Genomic DNA, 19,313 nt, shown 5'->3' on the forward strand with positions numbered 1-19,313 from the left:
GTCTACTGGTTATTTGTGTAATTGGGTAACTGTCTCATTGACATATTTCCTTTCATTTCATATCTTAATTCATTTTCAAGTTATCTTAATGATTATACATGTAGGTAATCTCAACAAATGATGATAACAACCTTCAATAAAATCATTAAAAAAGAAAAATTAAATCTCTGCATGCCTTATATACCGGTATAAACAAAAAAGATTATCATTATGCTATAAATGAGAAAAATGAAATATATGATACAATTGTTTATTCATATGATAATTTCATTTTGAAATGATTTCAAATTTACTATTTTATTTTATACATTAGAACAATGGCTAAGAATGAGACAACATTAAAGAGATTATGTTCTCATGAAATAATCATTCAGTGAAACGAAACACGATAGCAAAGAAAATGAAGGATAAAATACACAAAAGATATCCTAAGAAATTAAATGAATTATTTCAGTCTCAGATAGCTTTGAGACTGATTCATTTGAACATCTTAATTTTGAATTATTTCTGACAAAATCGTTCTGTCCCTTATATATCATTTATAACAGGTCATATTAATTCAGTATACTGTTATTTGGACTTTCATTATTGTGCTAACAAATTTTATTGATTAACATTTTGTTTGTTTGTGCAATTTATCATCCCTTTTATTTCTTTAATTTACTCCTGTTTTACTAAATATGGACCAAATAAAAATGTCTCACTATAAAACATGATGGTAAAAATTTATATAAACAAATTTTTTAAAAATGTAAAGATAAACATGTTCCTTACATTGCATAATTAAATCGGACTGTTCATCATTATTTGATAATTCAGAGGAAAAAGAAAATTTGAATATTGCTTGTTTATCTCTATTTTTATAAAAAAGAACAATAAATTAATTTAATATGTTTTTTATTTGGTATTGACAAAATGTCAGGCTACATTTCATTTGTAGAACAATGAATTATCAATTACAATAATTGTACCAGAAGTCTTTAATGTTATTGAAATCTACATGCATATCTTTCTCAAGCTAAAATAGAAATGATAGATTTTCTAGATTACAATAGAACTGAAACTAATAATCAGATCTCATATTTAGAAGAAAATTGTTATAACAGAGTATTTCTAGAATCAACATTCATATACAATTCTAAAAAGAATGTAAGTTTTGTATCTATGTTTTTAGATTACAACAATAGCTCATAGGAGATAACAATAGTTTGCAACAGTCTTACAAAATGTTCTATTTATTGACCTGATCATCTGCAGATGGATTTTCATCCTAGCAAAGAAAGAAATTATCATAATATAGGAAGCACGACATATGATAACATAAAATTACAAAGTGTATCTCATACAGTACAACCATAGGATATCACTGAAAGACACTTAAAATTAAAGCCCTAAATTTTAACATAATATTACCGGTAAACACATGTTGTAATGAAGCATAATAGTGTCAAATGATTAATTTTCATGGAGTTTAAATTTGACAATTTCTAATGTAAATCCAGTTCCAGAAGGTTTTGATTTCACGTTTTTCATGTCTATGATTATATTTGTCTGTAAACAACAAATTTACAAGAGGGCATATTTTTAGATTTGTATTTCATTCGTAAAATTAGCAAAAAATTAAATTATTCACGAAAATTGTCCACCTTACAGTTTGTGAGACAGATAATTCCTTTCAATTGCAGAGTAAAATCATTTCAGATAAATCTTATACTAGGGTGAATTGATTGCCTGTCACTTGATGAGCAAAAATGTTGACATCTTAATAAGCAAATAACAACCAACTTTTGTTGGGATAATGATGTACTCCCTAAAATGCATCTCAGAACCATGCAATGAGATTGAAGGTCGTCCACTGTCTCTTAAAAGGAATTTGGATATTGAACTTGAGGTAGTTAAAACTGCCTAATTGAGCATCCAACAGAACATCTATGGCAATGTTTTCACCAGGTATTTTGATAGGGCAGTTATAAGAGCACCATATAAGATTGATTCGACTTTCGCCTTGCAACGTGATGTAATTTTCAATGCAATATTGGTTACTGGTACATTAAAATACAATGTATATTGTACATACACATATCCCTTACAGGAATAGAAATAATTTCAATTCTAATAAGGGTCTACCAACCTTCAATAAAAAATACTGTGGAATTATTATTATTCATAGTTTTTGTGGTGAACCACAAATCTTAAAGTTAACCGAAGTACAAATCTTATATAGGCTCGTTTTATATTTTATATATTTTAAATTTGTAATTCCCTATAAATTTCTGTATTTGTCTCCCCTTTTCTATGGATCCAACTTTTCCCATTTACTGTTGCTTGAAAACCCAGCTTTTGATTATCTTAGGCATACCTGTCCTCCTCCAAATACTTTCTCTGCAAAGTAGACAGCTTTACCACACCTAGGACAAATGTCTCCACCCCCTATTACAGCATTTTGTTTTGTGTCTGGAAGTAGTGGTGCAGCCTGGGCAATAGATAAGCTTGATACATTTCTGTAATAAATATTAAAAGTCTCTGCATAAAATCATGTATTCTATACAGAATGAGTTTGTAGTTAAATGTACATCTTTTCAAACAAAAACTTATAAATATGTGTAAAAACATATTTTTTATAATTAAAATTTTTTAAACAAAATTAATTTAAACTTTAAAATACATGCATTTTTTATATTTACAGTCACTGAAGATATAAAAAGTACATGTATTTTAAAGTTTTTTTTATAGAATTTTAATTATAAAAAACATGTTTTACATATATTCATAAGTTTTTGTTCTCATTGTCTGTCTAACTTTTAAAGGTTAATTAATAACACCTATTAACCATGTTAACTAATACCCTATTTCAACTTAAATATGAGGCCTCTTTCTTAATTAATGGTTCAGTCCTAAATCTAAACCATTGTTTTTTCACCTTCAAAAGGCCTAATAAAAATAGTTCTCATTGGTTAACATAATAGTAAACAATGAATAATCAATAAGTTGTACTATGTAATTTTCATTTTAGTGAATTAAATAAAGGACATGTCTTTTAGGTTCAATAGAGTAAATAGCACATATACTGAAATAGTCAGAAATTTCAGACTTACTCTCGAGTTACTTCATCAGGATTTCCTGTGTCCATGGAGAGTCCAGAAGCTCCTCCTGCAAATCCATATCCTTTTGGTCCAAAGAGCTTTCCATAACAATTCTTACAGTAAACATCATTGCCATGATCTGTACAGGTAGTACTATCTAACATCTTGTTACAGTTACCTGGAAAATTTTTATTGATCTGAGTTAAGCTTATTCAATTAAATAACACCATACATTTCAAAACCTATTGGTATATCTGTCAATGTATATTTGTTCCACCTAACAGAAGTTCCCCTGGAAACTCTGTTATAAACAATGGCATAATATCTGTTCCTGTTGGAACAAATATTCTATAACCTTAATTCCGTAAGGAACAAATACTGTAATATTTGTTCCAGAAGAAATAATATTACAGAATATTTCTTCTACTGGAAAGTTATATTAGGAAGGAACTTCTATTTCATGACATATCTAGGGATTTATAAAGAAAAGTCTAAATAAAGAGCTGCGCCATGAGCGCATGATACACCAGTCGCTTTTTCAAAGAATAAAGTTCCATAACTCCTCAAAGTCATATCAGAAATTTATAAAAAAGTAAAGGGAGGTTATTTCAATAGATATAAAACAGTCACCAAAGTTTCACAAAAACTGCTCAAAGCATTTTTGAGTTATTGTCCGAAAACTGGAAAATCCCCCTTTTTTAATGAATAAAACCCCATAACTGGGAAACGTAAAATCTAAAATTTATAAAAATCGAAAGGGAGCTCATGTCAATAGATACAAACAATTCACCAAAGTTTCAAGAAAATTGGATAAAGCATTTGAGTTATTGTCCGACAAGTTGACGACGGACGGACAGACAGACGGACAGACTGTTGGACAACAGTATACCATAATACGTCCCGTAAATGGGCGTATAAAAATAAATTATCATTTTCTCTGATTTCTATTCATTTTAATAGTTGTTATGCTTGACACAAGTATGTACGCTTTTTCAATCAACAAAATACTGTTTTTTTAAATTTTGCTCCTTTTGCCATTTAATATCTTTAGAAGTTCAGTAGTTTGCATATTTCAGTATAATGTCATGATAAAATCATTCCACAAAATCTGCCAATGACATTGACTTCTTACCACATCTAAGGCAAAGCTTGCAGTATTTCCTACCAGCGCATTGACTACTTACAACATCTAAGGCATAGCTTGTGGTCACATGAATTGACTACTATACACATCTAAAGCATAGTTTGTGGTATTTCCAACTAGAGCACTGAATACATACAACATCTAAGGCATAGCTTGTGGTCACATAGAATTGACTACTTTACACACCTAAAGCATAGTTTGTGGTATTTCCAACTAGAGCACTGGATACGTACAACATCTAAGGCATAGCTTGAGGTATTTCCAACTAGAGCATTGAATATGTACAACATCTGAGGCAAAGCTTGTGGTATTTCCTGCCAATGACATTGACTACTAAACACATCTAAAGCATAGCTTGTAGTATTTCCTGCCAATGACATGGACTACTAAACACATCTAAAGCATAGCTTGTGGTATTTCCTGCCAATGACAATGATTACTAAACACATCTAAAGCATAGCTTGTGCTATTTCCTGCCAATGACATTGACTTCTTACCACATCTAAGGCATAGCTTGCAGCATTGACTACTTACAACATCTAAGGCATAGCTTGTGGTATTTATTTCACATAGAATTGACTACTAAACATATCTAAGGCATAGCTTGTGGTATTTCCAACTAGAGCATTGACTACTAAACACATCTTAAGTAAAGCATTTAGTATTTCCTGCCAATGACATTGACTACTAAACACACCTAAGGCATAGCTTGTGGTATTTCCAGTACTTAACATAGACTACTTACAACATCTAAGGCAAAGCTTGTGGTATTTTCCACCCATAGAATTTACTACGTGCCACATCTAAGGCAAACTTGTGGTATTTCCTGAATACGACACTGACTATTTAGCTCATCTACATGTAAGGCAAAGCTAAGGGTATTTACTGTCAATAGCATTGACTACTTACCACATCTAAGGCAAAGCTTGTGGTATTTCCTGCCCTTGGCATTGACTTCCTCAGCAAAGTAAACTGTTTTCCCACATTTAGGACACATGTTTCCACCTCCAAACTTTTCATTACCATTGATCAAAGGTGCAGCCTGAGCCTTCTGATAAGTAGATATATCCCTGAAAATCAAATTGACATTTCCATTAATTCTTTTTAATTTTCTCCTAAATTCACAATATAATATGCTGGTATCAATAGATATGTCCTAAATCTAATAATTCATAGGGTACAAGATAGCGATTGTAAATTTGAATACTGAATAGCATATCTTTTAGTTAAAAAAAGCCTTTTGGTACTTAGCTGTACTTTAAAACTTTCTATATTTGGCAGCATTAAGTTATCAAAGACAAAGATAATTTATAGAGAAGATACGTAACCAGGGTAAAAAAAAAATCACTTTTCATCAAATGCAGTTTTGAAAGTTTTTGTAACTGTATATATGTCAATTGTATCTTGATAAATATGCTGTATAATCCAGAATATGATCTTGCTGTGAGTTATAGTTTTCAGTGGTTCATTTGTATGGTTCTAAAACCCTAAATTTAGTGGCAACCAGAATGATATGCAGCATATGAAAATTAAAAAGAGCTACTAAATACAGTAGTATCTATATCTTATCAACAATTTCAATTCATGTTTCAACTGAATTGTTAAACATAACAAATCTTATAGGAGATGAAGGACTCTTTCATTACTTTGGTTTAGTTAAGTGCCTCTACAGATTTTATAGAAGATGAAGCACTCTTTCTTTTCTTTGGTTTAGTTAAATGCTCTAGAGGTTTTTTTTTTTCGTCATGACTTAATTCACTGTACACTTTCTCTACCATTATTCAAATATAATTTCAATAATGTAATATATTGAAATTTAATTGTTGTCATATAATGCATTGATAATTTAGTGTGTCAAAAAATAATCAATATTACTGACCCCCCTCCCCAATATTATCAGAGCAGATAAAACATGTTTATGACTATAAAATTTAGATTATCGCCAGTAAGAATTAAACAAAAAGACAGTAATTCTGATTCCTGCTTTTGTTTGCCAAAATGACATTAAACCAGAGGAAACAGTTTACAGTTAGGAAAAAAAGTTCTGACATTAGATTGCTTTTAAGTACTTTCTCCAAGTTTTGATGTCATCCAATAAAAACCAATTTTGCAAAAAGATTGCAATTACATGAACCTGTTCTAAAGTTCAGTTGAATAATAACATACCTTGTAGTAATCTCCCCTCTAACACCAGTATCCATGTTTAATCCAGAGGCTCCACCTGCAAATCCGTAACCTTTAGGTCCAAAACTTTTACCGTAGCAGGCCTTACAATAAATCTCACCGTTGTGATCGTTACATGTTGTACTGTCTAATAACTTCTTACAACTATCTGTTAATTAATACAAAAATAATCAAATTCATATCATCGATTGAATTTCCTGGAAAATTAATTCACAGAGACTTATTAAAGAATCAATTAAAATGGAATATAAATCATGCACCTTACTTAAGAGTTCCTTCAACATAAACAATTTGATGTTTTCGTAAAAATCAATAATTTCAAAGGTCAAGACACAGTAACATTATTTTTATTAAATTTCTTTATAATCTAAAAAAAAATGTAATATCCTGGCTTGGATCATGTGACATATTTATTAGAGAAACACAAAAAGAATTGTTATTAAAGTTTATTTTCATATTTCTATGTACAGACTGGTTTAATCATGACTTTTAATTATCCATTTCCCATTTTCAAATTCATCAAAGTTAGCATTTTTTTTTTCCATGTAAAAAAATGGATTCTCATTATAAATAGTGGTAAATATTGTGAACAATAGAATATAATCCTCTATGTATACCCTATATGTAGTAGCAACAATTGTCTCATTAGAATTGAAGAGACAAGATTACAATAAATCAATAGATGATAAAATCAGAGATAATATGAGAACAATAGCATGAACAGGTCTCTAGTGTTTGGTACATTATAACAGATGATTATTGCTTGAGTGCTAGGAAAATTGGTCAGAAATAGCTGATATTATTTATCTTTATCATATGTGGAAAAAGCCAATGTAAATTCTGCAGTATATCTTTCAATATTCTATAATTAACATGGTTCTTGAATAAGGCAGCACTGCTCATCATAAAACTTGCAACAGATTTCAACACCATGGTAAAGGCTAATAATATCAGAATAACGATGAATAAAATGTTCTGTATATGTTAACAAGACAGCAATCCAACAACACAACAAAACCAGCCAAGATACCAAGTGGTCAACAAACAATCTTCAACAATTTTAAAACAAGTGTCTACTGTGGATTCATTATGACAAATTTTCATTGATTTTGTTGGTATACATGTATCTATGAAATAACAAATTTAAATGTCTAATGAAGTACAAATTTTCCATAGGCTTGTAAGCAGACTTTGTCAGAACCAGGAAATCAAATATCAACAAATGTTAATTTTTTCTTCAATCCACCAAAATTGCATGTTATCCACAAAAATAAGTGAATCGACAGTATTCAATACGTTGAAAGATTGTTGTTACATGTACAACAATTACTTACGACAACTCAGACAAATTTTGTGCCACTTTTTTCCTAGTGCTCTCTTTTCCTCAGCAAAATAAACCTGTCTACCACATCGTGGACAACCATCAGCTAATCCTAACCTTGGCTTCTCTGTTCCGTTGTTTAACTTGGGGGCTATTTGAGCTGTCTGTATGTGTGACACATTACTGAAACAAAAAAACAACAGCATGTTATCTGTACTTGTAATCTGTATTTATCCAAAATGTTTTTACATTGTCAACTATGTAATCAAGGTATCATAACTGTACTTCTAATGGCAGTCATAGGAGAAAATCTTAAGAATAAGTTGTAAAAAAAATATCATATATGTAGTTAAATGTAACTTGTAATCTTGTATAATGTATTTACTTGGTAACTCATATAGAGTTCAATTTCCATTAATTCTAACCATAAACACAATGCCACCCTATCATTATGTAACTTGGAATATAACAAGGTTTTTGGAGACAAAAAACTCAAGAAAGTAAATATTAAAAAAACCCACTTACCCTTAACATTATTGAAACAGTGATATTACTCGTAAGATAAATATACATAACAAGCAAAACATATAATACCATGATTCAGAAATACTTAGAAATCAGAGCAAATTGGTTTACTATTTAATCATGGCTATCAAGTTTAACCTAACCATGAATTCTATATCATAAAAAGCTACGACTGATTTTATATTAATAATGACAGCTTTTAATGTAGGTTTCTTATATACTGTTGATTTATTAAATTCGAAGATACATGTAGAGGAATAAATCAAGTTTTGTGGGTATTTGATTTTGTGGTTAGGCAAACATATTGTGAACTTAATTTATAGTTAACATAAGTCCACAATGTCCACAAAAACTGGTATCCCAACAATAATAATGAATCTACAGTTCTACAAGGCAATGACGCCCCATCCTACAAACTATGTTGGAAAGCTACCACATTTAAAGGAGTCATAACTCTGTAATGGTAATTGTGGCAGCATTTAAGATAAGAGTTGTCTTGAAATTGTAACATAGTTACAAGCATAGTTAAAAGGTCCTATACCAAAGCAATTTTAATTTACTATCAAGAAACTGTCTTGTGTTTTTGAGACATCATTCAAGCGCCATAACTCTGGAAAAGAAATTGTGGCAAAACTGGCGTATTTCATGGAAGTTAGTAATTTTGCAACAATATGAAATCCTCTAACAAATAGACCTTGAGTTGTTTTATATATTTTATGGGGTGAATATTTAATCCCTCATTCCCTTAACCTACCTCTCCTATCTTTTAAATAGCAAAAAGTATAAAATTTATTGCATCTACATTTACATAAAACAAAAACAAAGAATTACAGAACCATATTGTCAGGTTTCATAGGACCGTAGTGGCAGAAATATCATTGCTGTTTCTTTGTGATTGGAAATCAGATTGACACATTAAATGATTAAAGTCCCATCAATAGCAGGTTTGGGTGAAAAATTGTCAATGAAGAATGAAATATGGGTCAAAATGGCTCAAAAGTGGTTAATCAATGCTGTACTATTTTCTTGAAGCATGAAATGAGGTCAATGTTGTACTTACTCTAAAGAGGATTTAAGAAGTGATAAGCCTTTATACACCATCATAGGATTTAGAAATAGACTAAAATAACCAGCTTGTACTGCCAGAAGGTGTTGGTTCACCTAACTTACTTATTCATTCAAAATAGCTTGAATCAAATTCTAAGGTATTTTCTAAGTTATGAACTTGTGTATGGACAGAAAAGTGTAAATCTACATACCCAAGGCTCACAGGTGAGGTTTAAGGTATATATTTTATATTTGTTCAGTATGAGAAAAAATTGAATTTGACTTTTCTTTCTAAAAATATGCCAACAATAAGAATGTGTCTATAGGACACCTTGTCCCACTCTCATTATCACATTTCCATGCATCTTGAAATCTAAGTAAAACCCTAATTTGTCACATATTTTGAAAAATACCATAAAGAACATGTGTACAATGTTTCTAGTTGTTTTGACCACAACTTCATGGTAAACTGCCTTAAATCTTAATTTTAACCTATTTTTAAATCTGGACTTGTTTGCACCTGTCCTAAGTCAGGAACCTGATGTTCAGTGGTTGTTGTTTGTTGATGTGGTTCATAAGTGTTTCTCGTTTTTGTCGAGCCTTCAACTTTTGTCGAAAAAGCGATCCTACATTCCGTCGTCGTCGTCGTTGGCGGCGTCCACAAATATTCACTCTGTGGTTAAAGTTTTTGAAATTTTAATAACTTTCTTAAACTATCCTGGATTTCTACCAAACTTGGACAGAGGCTTGTTTATGATCATAAGATAGTATCCAGAAGTAAATTTTTGTAAAAAAAAAAATCCTGTTTTTCCGTATTTTACTTATAAATGGACTTAGTTTTTCTGCCAGTTAACATTACATTCACTCTGTGGTTAAAGTTTTTAAAATTTTAATAACTTTCTTAAACTATCCTGGATTTGTACCAAACTTGGACAGAAGCTTGTTTATGATCATAAGATAGTATCAAGAAGTAAATTTTGTAAAAAAAAAAACCTGTTTTTCCGTATTTTACTTAAAAATGGACTTAGTTTTTCTGCCAGTTAACATTACATTCACTCTGTGGTTAATGTTTTTAAAATTTTAATAACTTTCTTAAACTATCCAGGAATTTTACCAAACTTGGACAGAAGCTTGTTTATGATCAAAAGCTAGTATCTAGAAGGAAATTTTGTAAAAATTTATTTCCTGTTTTTCTGTATATTACTTATAAATGGACTTAGTTTTTCTTCCAGTTAACATTACATACAGTCTGCAGTTAAAGTTTTTAAAACATTTATTAGATTCATAAACCATCCTGGATTTTTACCAAACTTGGACAAAAGCTTCTTACAATCAAAAGATAGTATCAAGAGGAAAATTTTTAATAATTTTTCCCCATTTTTGTTGACATAGCGATCCTACATTCTGTCGTCTCCTGAATTAAGGGATAAATCATCAAACAATGTAAAAATTATCTTCTTTATCATTTGTTCATTCAATAAATTTATGTTTCAACTCTTTTATAAATCTATAGATTTGATTGCATACTGTATTCATTTTTAGGAGCATAACTTTTTTCATACATTTCAAACGTTTTATTTCATTAACTGTAAATCTATTATGTGCATTCCCCTATCACACTGAAAACATAGATAACAGCAAAAGTAGGCGAGACACTGGGTTCCATGGAACCCTTACGAATTTTTTATATAGATAAGACCGTTGGTTTTCCTGTTTGAATGGTATTACTCTAGTCATTTTTGGAGCCCTTTATAGGTTGCTGTATGGTGTGAGTCAAGGCCCCGTTTTGAAGGCCTTACTTTGATGGTTTACTTTTACAAATTGTGACTTGGATGGAGAGTTGTCTCATTGGCACTCATACCACATCTTCTCATATCTATTTAACCTACTGTGGATTCATTATTATTCGTTGGATACCAATTTTCGTGGGTTTCGTGGAAAAAGTTGGACCACAAATTCAAATATTCCAACGAATTAAAAATTTTCTATAGGCTTTGTATGCAGAGATTGGCAAAACCACGAAATCAAATATCCACGAAAATGCAAGTTTTCCTCAATCCAGGAAAATTGATACCCACGAAAATAAATGAATCCACAGATTGAGAATTTAACCTATCTTAAACCAAATTTTTAACCTGATACAGGACCAATCATTTTAAACAATACCTCCTCCCATTAACCCAGTTTCCAAATTCCAACCCTTGAAATCAACAAATAAATAAATTGTTGTATCCTCTTTAAAAACTTACCTCCCCATTCATGTTTTTACACATTGTCTAAAGACCAAATCAAAAGTTCATTAAAACAAAACACTCAGATGACAGTTTAATCTTCAATGTCACAGCAATGGACATGAATAGGAACAAAAGGAAATTATATTCCAAGAAGGCAACAAAGAACTATATAAAAATCACAGTCAATGTCCTGTACTTCAGTTTGAATATTCTATTCTGTTTATATCCTCACCAACAAATATTCTTCCTTTTAAACACTATTATATTTCTGTTTTAATTTCAATGAATTTCTTTAAATCTCACATGCAAAGTAACACAAATCACAAACTCCTTATTGCAAAAATTTTTATATTATTTTAGAAACTTTTATGGCACTATAAAATCTTCTTTAAATAATATGCATAGATTATTCCTTCAGAACGGTAAAATCCCAACTTATTCAAGTAAAAACCATCTGTTGAGTTTACATAAAGTTAGTAACCATTTGAAACTGTGGCATTTTTTTCCAATGTACACAAGTCATTCAAAACACATTGCTAGCTTATTGTTTACAATGCATTATTCCACTATAAATAAATATCTGTGAGCAGAATACAGATTTTCCTGACTTTCTGAGCAACTGAATAAACAAACTTTAGAAGGTAATGACATCTCATGAGATTTATTTCCAATTCATAAATATTTATTTTGAAAATGGAAGTGGAAGTTTAAAGAATATCAGGGGAAGCCAAGAAATTGACAAAATCCATACTTTTAATTATATTTTCTACAACTTCACAATTTTGCAGGTGATAAAGCAACAATGATGTCCATGAATTCATTGATTAATTAATTCCACCATGGCACGGAACTTTAATGAAATTGAAGTGATTATTAATGTCCTTAAGCTATGTTGGTGACTCATCACACTGATTACACTAATGACAATTTAATAGATATAGGAAGATGTGGTATGAGTGCCAATGAGACAACTCTCCATCCAAGTCACAATTTGTAAAAGTAAACCATTATAGGTCAAAGTACGGTCTTCAACACAGAGCCTTCAAACTTCACTCACTCACTCAGCTCACACCGAACACTCACTGTAAGCTATAAAGGGCCCCAAAAATTACTAGTGTAAAACCATTCAAACGGGAAAACCAACGGTCTAATCTATATAAAAAACGAGAAACGAGAAACACTTATGAACCACATCAACAAACGACAACTACTAAACATCAGATTCCTGATTTAGGACAGGTGCAAACAAACGCAGCGGGTTTAAACGTTTTAATGGTAACTTTGTTTTAAAATGATTTGATGTCTATTCTATTGAATGCATCTTGACTTATTGCAGTTTATAATGCTTTAGTCTGTCTATTACAAATTAGTGTTTCAGCATGCTGGAAGATGTCAGGGCCTCTTGATTATTCAATTGTTCATCCCTATTTATAGCTATATTCTAAAAGCCTAAAAAAAACAATATATCAAAGTACTGAAGTACTGAACATCGGATGACCGCAAGTTCTTGTGGATTGTCAAAAGCACTTGTCACAGAAAAAAATCACATCTCTATACCTGAAACTGAGGTTAATGTACAGAGATTTTTTTTTTTCTGAGACAAGTTCGTGCGTGGATGATGAATAAATGACAGGAAATTAAAACCTCACCGTAATAACTATTTTATTGTAGTGATACAAATCAGAATACACTGGTTTGTTGTTATATATTATATTAATATAACAGTTACATGTATATATAATTTTCATCCATTTGTATATCATTCTATTCTACTATTCTAATAAGAGTGCAGTGCAAGTGCATGGTGGACACTCTTCTGTAAAAATTCGATTTTTCTAAAAGATTGGATATGAGTAGGCATTCATATTTTCCCGCAAAAACAATCTTCCATGCAGAGTTACCCGTCCTTGCCGGGATTGTCGCAAAATGTTCTTGAGATATTCTTCCGCACACTTTACCATATCAATGATTTTTTACTTATATATATATATCTAACGACAAAACATTTTCATATTATTAATTTATGTTCTAAACAAAAATATTGTTATCAGTATTCATTGAAGAGATGTATTTATAACAAACGATAAGGAATGTTTTTTTTAACTCGTTAATATCCGTGTATTTATCATGTTTATAGATCGGTTACAAACCCAAAACGAAAGTTACGTAATGGAAATCTAGGCGATAGCAATACATCGGAATGCCCTCACGGTCATCAATGAGATGAAAAGACTTTTGGATCCACTGAAACACCTGATTAATGTTATCATGAACACAAAACTTGATTAAATTTATAAGAAATGAAAGGATTTGACCATCACATATTGAATGTAGCACGGAAGAGCATCTTGCTAAAAATGTAATGATCACTTGCTTTCATTTCATATAAATTTTCAAAAACAAAAATATATATTTATTCACATTTTGATATCTGAAAGTAAAACTTTAAAATTAAAACTTCTGCTAAATTTTCTACTGAAATGAAAGAGCATCATTTCATATGAAATTAATTACTGTGGATTCAGTTCAAATCTTTGATTTGATCTATGAATAAAGAGATGATCACCTTATGTACCTTGAAACCAAATGCTGCTGCCCAGACAGCATTCATCATATTATGTGTCAGATTTACGTAAATCACAAGTCAGCTCACACTTTTTATAATCATCAATCTAGCATGTCTAAACTTAACAATGTTTCTAAAATAAAAACCTATCTTGGGATACCTATTTTTAGAAACAACTGATTAATGATCCTTTGACTCATTTTTCATATCTGGAAGCATAAGTTCACCCTGAATTGTTATATCAGGAAATAATTATTTCATAGTACATTTTTGTACTTTCATTTGCAAGAATTGAGGTAGCATCTTCATATTCCATTACTATCATTGTGTCCATATAATTTTACTGATCAATATATCATTAAAGTTTTCATGTTCTAAGTTACAAGTTAAAAATGTGCATTATCGTCAGTGACCAACTTTAATCATACAAAAGAATACCATTTTTCAGGAGATGTACTATTTTAGAATTATCTTAAGAGAAATGATCAGCTGCTGTCATGCAATTCTATTGATTTCTGAAAAAGACATTCTTATAACCATTTCAAACTAATTAGTATGACAGTGTTTTATAAAGAATACCTGAACATCTGTTACAATTTCTTAAATTAATTTACTGTGTAACACTTATATAGATACACATATAGTGATTCAAATTACATATACATGATATAACATGGATAAAAAACTACATATTAAACAAAACTGCACTGACAGGTGTATGATACTTGTGGTTACTTCAATAGCAAGTTACAGCAATATTAAGCAAGTAGAGACCGGAAAACAGGATGACTGCATATGTTAAACAGAAAATCAAAATTCTAAGGATCTCTAAGGACCTTTCAAGAACTAGAAAAACTGAAACTGGAAAACTGTGAGCAGAGTTAATAAACTGATACCCTGCTCATTCCATTGGTATAGATGTTGCAATGACCATGTTTTACTAGCAGAGTTAATAAACTGATACCCTGCTCATTCCATTGGTATAGATGTTGCAATGACCATGTTTTACTACTGAGAATAGAAATTGATTCAGGTAGAAAAAGGGTGATATGCCAATAGATACAAAAGATTCTATGAATGTGTCTCAAAATGAGGAACACAATTAAAAATGCAAATAAAAAAAATCATTGTGCAATAACATTGGACATTGTGCTTATTTTAACAATTGACAGTGCTTTAACATTTATATTATTCACATTATTTGTTTCTTAAACATGTTAAATTGACAACATTCTTATTTCAATAAAGACTTACTCTCTTGTGACATGGTATGGTCTGCCTGTATCCATAGAGAGTCCACTAGCACCAGATGCAAATCCATATCCTTTTGGTCCAAACAGCTTTCCATAGCAGGCTTTACAGAAAGCATCCCCATCATGACCTGTACAAGACGTACTGTCCAACAGCTTGTTACAATTTCCTGTTAAAAATTATCAATGTGCAATCTGTTATACAAGTATCACGATCAAGTTATTTAAAAGTCTGTTTAAATCATCAAATGATGAATATGTTCTGGACAATATGAGAATTTGGACCATACGCTTATGGTCATGACCATATGCGTATATACTCATATGGTCCGACCATACGCGTATGCTCCAGGTAATTAATACAATGAACGTTGATAAGTTAACTGAACTATTAATTGCACCCTTCAAGGTGTCATAAATTAAGACATTTTAAAAAAGAAGTTGGACTTATATAATCCCTTGATAACCATTGTTACATGATAATTAATTAAATTAACCATTTTACTCAAAAATTAAAATTATAGTTAAAGTATTTTTGCATGGTCATTATTGATTTTTCTTACGTAACACAATATGTCGACTCTTTAAACACGTTAAAGTTTCTTAAATATTTCAAAAAAATTTTAGTAATTTAATTTGTGTATGCTCCTTTTTCAATTATACGATTTTACAATTACAGTAGTTTACACGTGCTGCCCCTCTATTCTTAAGTAAGAATAAGTGGAAATCAGAAAAAAATAAAATAAAAAATATCTAAACGCCAGGAAAAAAGAGGGACATAAAAAGAAATAAATGTGGATAGTGTCCACATGTGGACACAGATGATGCCCCCGCTTGCATATCATATAGTTATAAAGGGACATAACTGAAGAACGGTAAAGTGATGCTACCCAAATTTGAACTTGATCTGAGTTTTGTGGTAATAAGCATTGTGTGTAAGTCTCATAACATTTGGTTGAAGCTAACTTAAGTAGTGAACAGAATCTAAAAATTCAGCAATTTTTCTATTTGTAAACACGCATAACTCTAGAATGGTTATGTATAAGTTTTATAACATTTGGTTGAGACAAACTAAAAAATTCAGCAATTTTTATGTTTATAAAGGGACATAACTCAAGAATGGTAAAAGTGTCGCCATCAAATTTCGTACTTAATCTGTATTATGTAGTAATAAGCATTGTGTATAAGTTTCATAACATTTAGTTGAGGCAAACTAAAGTTAGAAAACAGATACAAAAAATTTGTACATGATCTTAGTTTTGTGGTAATGAATATCATGAATAGGTTTCATAATGTTTGGATGGGGCAAACTTAAGTTACAGAATGGAAACTAAAAATTTTGCAATCTTTCGATTTATAAAGGGTATAACTCAATAATGGTTAAAGTGACACTAGTACCCAAATTCAACTTGATCTGTGTTTTATCAGTGGAAGTCAACATTAAACATTGCATTGTATAAAGCATTGATTGTAGTTGATTCAACTATAATCATGGACAAAGGAAGATAACTCCAATTTTAAAATTACTTGATATTTAGAAGAAAATAAAAATTTTGCAATGTTTCCATTTATAAAGGGACATAACTCTAGAACGGTTAAAGTGACACCACCAAAATTCAAACTTGATCTGTGTTTTGTGGTAATAAGCATTGTATATAAGTTTCATAACATTTGGTTGAGGCAAACTTAAGTATGAGAACGGAAACTAAAAATTTTGCAATTTTTCCATTTATAAAGGGGCATAACTCTAGAACGGTTAAAGTGACAGCACCAAAATTCAAACTTGATCTGTGTTTTGTGGTAATAAGCATTGTGTATAAGTTTCATAACATTTGGTTGAGGCAAACTCAAGTTAGAGAACGGAAACCAATTTTGGGACGTACGGACATCCGTAAGTACAGACGGACAAGGGTAAAACTTAATGCCCCCACCGCTACGGCGGGGGCATAAAAAAGGTACATGCCTCAAACGCCCGCACGAAATTGTCGACAGCGTAAAGAAGCTTAAAATTGACCCTAGCTAAGGCAAGACAACAGACATACGAAGAGTCAGACAATATGTCAAAGATAAAGGGTTTCAGTTAGTAACTTGTATCGATCTCTGTTCGGAGAACGAGCCATGTGTTCCTATGAAGGAAGTCAGAATTTATTCTAAAAATAACTATATGGTCTAAATACTTATATGGTTTGGCCCGTTAATAACCAAACAAGTATATACTCAGATGACCTGACCATACGCCTATGGTCGGAACGTACGAGTATACCCATATGGTCATGACCATACACGTATGGTCCAAATACTCATATGGTCCGGAAAAAATACATGTACATTACTGTTGTTGTACATGTAGAATCTAGAAAATTCTGAAACGTCTTTGTCATCATAGGAAAATATTAGATGTAGAGACCTTTTTAGGCCTGGTTAAATAGAATGTTGATTTACAGTCAAAATAATTTTGTATTCAGTATTAAATTAAACAACCAATAATCAATCAATCAAGACTACAAAATGTATTGTGTTTACATAGAAGAAGAATGTAACTTGAGTCACAAATAAATCCTTAACTACATTGGCAGTTTGACCAAATAGAACAATAACCATGAGTAGTTTTACAAGCTCAGTATAAATTTGTTTTCATTAATTTATTAATCAATTTAAAAAATTGATCATTTACAGTAAAATTTTGATTTATTTTTATGCATAAGGGAAGTCAAAAATCACCTTTTGATGTTTGACGATGAAAGGCATTTACACTTTTGATGTTTGACCATAAAAGGCATTTACACCTGCAGGACAGAAGTCTGAGTTAAAGAGAAAAGTTGAGTATGAGTACCTTTAGGATAATTCAGGTCACTTTTGCTTCATGTCTTCTAATGAAATTTCATGAGTTTAAAAAAGCAGAATTAATAGAGAAACAATATCAGGTGATTGGGCCAGCTCACACTGACATATTTTTGACCAAAAGATTAATATTTTCTACTGTCTAACAACCTTAACATCTCATCCTGAAATACACTATCTTAAAAATTCTTATTATCTTAATGGAGAAACTGTGTTATGCTTAAAATATTTCTAAATAATCTTCAATATGCCTTATATAACATGTTACTTGTAAATAGCTGTGACTTTTACTAGATTTTAGCTTTAACATGTATCTGAAAATTAAAATACAGTGGAAATAACTACTAAAGTGCAAAGGTCAAACTTGATATTATGTAATAAAATGCTTCGCTGGGGCGCAGCTTGATACGACCGCAGAGGTCGAACCCTGAACAGTTGGGGCAAGTATGGACACAACATTCAAGCTTGATACAGCTCTGAATTTGGATTGTTATTAAATATTTGACACAGCATAGGTTTCTGACACAGAAAGAATGTGGTCTAAGAACTTGAATTTTTTTAATTTACCTATTATGGTCCAATGTCCAAAATCAAAATACATGGTTAGATTCAGCATATCAAAGAACCCCATATATTCAATTTTTGTTAAAATCAAACAAAGTTTAATTTTGGACCCCAACTTGGACAAACTTGAAAACTGGGCCCATAATCAAAAATCTAAACACATGTTTAGATTCAGCATATCAAAGAACCCCAAGAATTCAATTTTTGCTAAAATCAAACTTAGTTTAATTTTGGACCCTTTGGACCTTAATGTAGACCAATTTAAAAAACCGGACTTAAAATTAAAAATCTAAATACACGGTTAGATTTGGAATATCAAAAAACCCCAATAATTCAATTTTTGATGAAATCAAACAAAGTTTAATTTTGGACCCTTTTGACCTCAATATGAACCAATTCGATAGCGGGGCCCACAAATAAAAAATCTAAGTTCATAGTTAGATTCAGCATATCAAAGAACCCCATATTTTCAATTTTTGTTGAAATCAAAAAAAATATAATTTTGGACCCCAACTTGGACCAACTTGAAAACTGGGCCCATAATCAAAAATCTA

General features: G+C 30.8%; 1 protein-coding gene across 2 annotated transcripts in view; it reads right to left on the reverse strand.

Moving 5' to 3' along the window:
• LOC127704724 (muscle LIM protein Mlp84B-like) overlaps positions 1-19,313 on the reverse strand; it is a 33,683-nt gene that overhangs the window by 1,593 nt on the left and 12,777 nt on the right. For both annotated transcript variants that reach the window (XM_052208925.1, XM_052208924.1), the window contains exons 3-8: positions 15,359-15,524; positions 7,746-7,915; positions 6,394-6,559; positions 5,137-5,297; positions 3,096-3,261; positions 2,360-2,501 (exon numbers count right to left, since the gene is read on the reverse strand). In XM_052208925.1, coding sequence (XP_052064885.1) covers positions 2,360-2,501; positions 3,096-3,261; positions 5,137-5,297; positions 6,394-6,559; positions 7,746-7,915; positions 15,359-15,524 — 971 coding nt within the window. The remainder of the gene's footprint in view (positions 1-2,359; positions 2,502-3,095; positions 3,262-5,136; positions 5,298-6,393; positions 6,560-7,745; positions 7,916-15,358; positions 15,525-19,313) is intronic.

Source organism: Mytilus californianus, unplaced genomic scaffold (assembly GCF_021869535.1).
Source record: "Mytilus californianus isolate M0D057914Y unplaced genomic scaffold, xbMytCali1.0.p SCAF_6, whole genome shotgun sequence".
NCBI lineage: Eukaryota > Metazoa > Mollusca > Bivalvia > Mytilida > Mytilidae > Mytilus > Mytilus californianus.